Consider the following 5,905-nt stretch of genomic DNA (forward strand, 5'->3'; position numbering starts at 1 on the left):
AACATGAATTTTGTGGTAGGGTTACCACACACTCCACGCAAGTTCGACTCAATTTGGATGATCGTGGATCGACTCACAAAATCAGCGCACTTCTTGCCAGTTAAATCTACCGACACAGCAGAACAGTATGCTCAGTTGTATATCAGGTAAATAGTCAGGTTACATGACACTCCAGTCTCAATCATTTCAGATCGAGGGGCTCAGGTCACGACCAACTTTTTGAAGAAATTTCAGCAAGGTTTGGGTACGCAAGTAAATCTTAGCCCAGCTTTTCATCCTCAAACCGATGGGCAAGCAGAGCGGACCATTCATATGCTCGAAGATATGTTGCGTGCTTGTACTCTTGATTTCAAGGGTAGCTGGGATGACCATTTGCCACTCATAGAATTTGCTTACAACAATAGCTTCCATGCTAGTATCCAGATGGCACCATTCGAGGCACTGTATGGCAGGAGATGTAGGTCTCCCATTGGGTGGTTCGAGGTTGGAGAAGCTGAATTCATAGGGCCGGACCTCGTGCATCAGGCCATGGAGAAAGTCAAGATTATTAAAGAGAGGTTGGAAACTGCTCAAAGTTGTCAAAAGTCTTATTCAGATGTTCGTCGCAGAGATTTGGAATTCAAAGAGGATGATTGGGTATTTTTGAAGGTTTCCCCTATGAAGGGGATCATGCGATTTGGAAAGAAAGGGAAATTAAGTCCGAGGTATGTCAGACTGTATAGAATGATTCAGAGGATTGGTCAGGTAGCATACAAGCTCGAGCTGCCACCCGAGCTGTCATTGGTACATCCGGTCTTCCATGTATCTATGTTGAAAAGGGTAGTAGGATATCCGTCCTCTATTATGCCAGTTGAAACTATTGAGGTTAATGAGGAACTATCGTATGAAGAAGTTCCAGTTGCCATTCTTGATAGGCAAGTTCCGAAATTGAGAAATAAGGAAATTGCTTCCGTGAAAGTGTTATGGCAGAACCGACAAGTTGAGGAAGCCACTTGGGAAGCAGAGGATGAAATGAAAAAGAAGTGCCCACATTTGTTTGAATAGTCATGTAATAGCTTCTATGCATTTATCTCCTATGAACTATTTTCTTTTGATTTGATCTATGTAAGACTGTCCTGTTTGGGTTATATATTGCCTATGCGGTAATGGTTAGTATGGTGCGAGTCATGTTATGTATGTGAGATGTGTATATGCTATTAGGATATGTTTCTAAGGCTCTCTGATAGGTGGATAGGCCTAGATACAAGGGAAACTCTGGCAAAATTTTCGGAAATTTAAGGAGTTAACCAAATACAGGTCTACTATTTCGTTTCGTGTTATGAAAAGCTGAGGTTGCATGAAGATTACTCATGAGTGAACCTAAGTCCTCATTCGAGGACGAATGATCTTAAGTGGGGGAGGATGTAAGGCTCGTGAAATTTCTACACAAAAACCCGAGTCTTGTAGTGCCAAGTTAGGACAATGTGTTAGAAATTCATTAAATTAGCTCGCCACGGTTCAGACCTTTTGGATTGATCTGTGCGTTAGAAAGTTAAGAAATTAAGTTTTCCAGAAAATGTGCGATTTTGTAGTCCATTATGCGGTTGCATAATAGGTATGTGGACCGCATAGTCGCCGCAGAACCAGTCAGTGTGTTGGTCAATTTGAGGTTAACTATGCGGCTAATTATGCGATCACATAATCGGTATGCGAGCCGCATAGTCATCGCATAATTCCCTTGAAATTTTTGTGAAGGCAGTTCTGCGGTGCATTATGCGACCGCAGAACAAGTATGCGGATCGCATTTCCGTTGCATACCCGGGCAGTGTGACTAGTTTTCTGGACCATGTTTGCAGTCCATTTTGCGGGCCGCATGTCAGATATGCGATCGCAGATATGAGTCGGGGATCCTATTTTCTAATTTTTAAAACCTGACCCCATCCCATTAAAAACACCCCGTCCGACCTTCTTTATGTTATTTTTACTGAAGATAGAGTGAGAAAAGGAGTTCTATAGAGAGAGGAAGTGACCTTCATCTAATCCCCACCCAACTCTCACCCCAAAATCTTGAAGATTGTCAAGAGTGTTGCTAGGTATTCACCCTAAAAAGGTAAGAACTTGTTCCATAATCTGTAATTTTGAACTTTCTATTTAAAATAAGTGATTAGCAATTGAGTTCTTGGGAAAAATGGCTAATAATCTTGCATGCATAAGATATAATGGGGTATGGGGAGGATGAGAACTAAGGAGACAACAATTGAAGTATAACATTGAAGAAATCTCTTTCAAAAAGGGATGTAAGATCACCATGCTCACTTGGTGTTTGATAGTACACCCGAACGAGCTAAAATATTAACCATATCACTAATTCTTGGTTCGATATGTAATTCTTATACTATAGATTGAAGTACTAAGAGTCCCGGAATTTTGTAAGAATTAAGGAAAGCTTTATTGAGGTATGTATGGCTAAAACCCCGTCTTTTAGAAATTGAGATTTATCAGTGGTTGTGTGAATACAGTAAGATTAATATTGAATTGTTGTATTGATTGTTATTTCACTTGAACTAGTGTTGTAACCTTATATGCGTGGAAAGTGTGTGTCAATATTACCAATATGTTATTCTTGATAACTTGAAAGGGGCAACGACTATGAATCATGAATTGAAATGCTTTGACCTTAAGTTGAAATTGAAGTTGCATATGTTGTACCATCTATGTGAAGTCTCCTCTATGCCTACAATTTTAATTGCACTTGTGTGCACTTACTTTCCTAAATTACAAATCTAACATTGAAATTGGGAATGATGTGAAATATGGCCTAGTTCCAAATATATGACGTGATAGTTGTGGCCCCAGTGCCTATGGAATGATATATGTGAAACAAAGATTGAATTGAGATGATTAATGGAAAAGGGAAATGCCTTGGTAAGGCGGCCTAGCTGATCGGGCTGAGATCGGACGCCATGCCGCACACATGGTGGTAATATGTTGATATTGAACCCCAGATAAAAAGGGAAGTGAGATTGTGATTGAAGTGTATGTCTCAAATGAGGCAAACTAGCATCGGGTCGAGATCGGACTCTGCTCAAGCTAGCAGTGGTATAGCGGACAAGGATGAACAACATGAAATGCCCCAAACTAAAGGCTATGGAAACATAATGTGAAAAATTGCATGATTCTTCTACAATGATAATGTTGAAATCGTTTAAAGCTATTGAGTTATAAGTGTGAATTCTTTATGTTTGGTATGAAAGTTCTTTCTAACTAGATGGTGTCTAGTTATACATACTAGTACTATTCCATGGTACTAACATCCCTTATGCTGGGGGCAGATAGTGTCGATCGCACGTAGCAGAGTACCTTCTTCACGAAGTCTTGGCGAGCCCCTTTATCCTTCAAGAGGTTATATTGCACATCTTTTGTTGTAGACTTCTACTTTTGAGGTATAGCCGGCGCCTTGTTGCCGGCATTGTCATACTTGTCTTTTACATCCTTAGAGGATCCGTAGACATATGTGTGGTTTATGTACGAGCGTTGTATGGGTCTACAAACTATAATGTAATTCTAATTCTCGCTTTTCTAAAGTGTATTTGTATGGAATCTTGGAACTTATCGATGGTTTAATGTTGTGATTTAAAATGAACTAACATTGTAGAATACCCTATCTTTCCTTGTCTTAATAAATGAATGAAATCATGGTTTCCTTATTCTTATCGAGTTGGGTAGGAAGTGTTTGATAAGGCTTGCTCAGTTGGGTTTTCTCGATTGAGCACCGGTCGCGCCTCTCGAGGTTAGGGCGTGACATTGTGGATATGGTTGATGTCTCAAATGAGATGACCTAGCCGATCAGGTCGAGATCGGACTCCATGTAAGAACACGGTGGTATTGTACTGTGGCATAGCGGCACTAAAGATTTCCCAACCTAATAATATGGAAGTTGATTTGAGAACATATGTGGTCCTAATTTGATGTTTGAGTATTGTTTGAAGCTCTTATTGAACTTATGATTATTTGCTCCTTGTATTATTGTTCATTCTATTAAGATGGTGTCTTAGCTTTACATACTAGTACTATTTGACAGTACTAACGTCCCTTATGCCGGGGGCGCTACATCTTTAAATGGATGTAGGTGGTTCCATTGAAGGCAGTGTTAATAGCAGCTAGTGGTGCATCCTCTTCTCAACAGTTTTGGTGAGCCCCATTCTATCTCGGGTTTATACATCTGTTGTCCTCCATGTATCGTATTTGAGGTATAGCTGGGGCCTTGTTGCCAGCACTTTTATTATACTCTTTTGTGTCTATTAGAGGCTCCGTAGACATTATGTGGGTTGTGTATGGGTCATAGAAAGGTCAGTCGGATTATGTTGTGTTTTGGACTCTTGTTCCACTAAATTGTAGGTGTATGTATTTGTGAAACTTAACAATGATGTAACAAATTAAATGCATTAGTAATGTTTATGTATATATGATCCTTCTACTGTTTAGCCAATGGAAACACGCCTCCTCTTGATCATAAGCGAGTCAGGTAGAAAGTATCTAGCTGGCTTTCTCGACCAGGTCCACTCTGTAGAGCGCCAGTCTTGCTCCCCAAGGTTGGGGGCGTGACAATCTTCAAATTCAACTCCCATCGAACACATCAACAACAACAGCCAACATCCGCATGCAAGGTGCAGAAGTTTAGTATGAGTACAACCGACCCCATGTGCTCAATAAGTAACATACATAACCTTAGGTTAAAAGTAGTGACAAGCTGGAACATAGGTCAGGTTCAACACCAATAGCCAATAACAGTTCATGACAATGTAAAGCAAATAACCAAAGAAGTAACTCGTAATTTAAACTCCTCAACCTTTTCATAATTCTCGAAAATAGTTCTGCTTTTTAAGTATATTAGTGAAAACCCAAATCCTTTCCACAATATATAAGATGTTTTATTTTCTTTCCAGATAGCAAGTGTATATCTCTCTATGCTCAAATACCAATATGTGTGAGAAGTCATAAATGATGTGAACATGAGGAAAAATGCATCTCTATGCTTGTATGTCATGTGTGCATGTCAATGCCATGTATCTCAGAGATGAATCATGTACTCACACTCTCAAAGTACTTAATCTCACTGTCTCACACTTTCTACTCATAATACCCAATCACTCACTACTTTATATGGCCAATCCGGCCCAGGAAATATCCATCCTGGAATATATACATCAACTAACCAACAACCACTCAATACTGAGTAGGGCCAATCCATCCCGTGGAGAAAATCCATCTCCAGGTATAAAATGCTTCGGACAAGATCCATGTCTAGGGAATATCTATCCCTCAATATAATCAACCGCGGTTTTTGGGGGTGTGTACATATTCCGGAAGGGCTCCTATAGCCCAAGCGCTATCATAGAATTAGTATAACCGCCGCGGCATGGAGCCTGATCCTATAACTGTCCCTCATAATCTGGCTCTCAGCCTCACTCAGTAATCAATCTCTCCAGCCTCACTCCCAAGCTCACAATATCACGAAACTAGCCTGACAATAATGATATGATTTATCAATAAATAACAATTGAGACTAAGATATGGTATGAATGCATGAATATGATTGAGTACAGAATATCAGTAAAACTAGTAAGATGACATCAAGAAAAGACCACTATGGGTCCCAACAGTATCGGCATAAAGCCTAAGCATGATATCTAGCATGATTGACAGCTCAATTACTTTATCACATGGTGAAAACACGGATATCAACAAAATAAGACCATTATACAATGCGATGGAAATAGTGGAGTCACAATTCATATGGTGCATGCTCATAGGCGCGTCACCTATCAAGTGTGTCAACTCAATACCAATAACATAACACATAATTCAGGGTTTTATACCCTCAACACTAAATTTAGAAGAGTTACTTACCTCGAACAAGCCAATT

General features: G+C 39.8%; 1 protein-coding gene across 1 annotated transcript; it reads left to right on the forward strand.

Annotated features, from left to right (window-relative positions):
• The first annotated feature begins 528 nt into the window (after positions 1–528).
• Positions 529–1,044, forward strand: LOC138881223 (uncharacterized). Its single transcript, XM_070161432.1, has one exon. The coding sequence runs from the start codon at positions 529–531 to the stop codon at positions 1,042–1,044; it is 516 nt and encodes a 171-aa protein (XP_070017533.1).
• The last annotated feature ends 4,861 nt before the right edge of the window (positions 1,045–5,905 follow it).

The sequence above is a fragment of the Nicotiana sylvestris genome, chromosome 11, assembly GCF_000393655.2.
Source record: "Nicotiana sylvestris chromosome 11, ASM39365v2, whole genome shotgun sequence".
In the NCBI taxonomy this organism is placed as follows: Eukaryota; Viridiplantae; Streptophyta; class Magnoliopsida; order Solanales; family Solanaceae; genus Nicotiana; species Nicotiana sylvestris.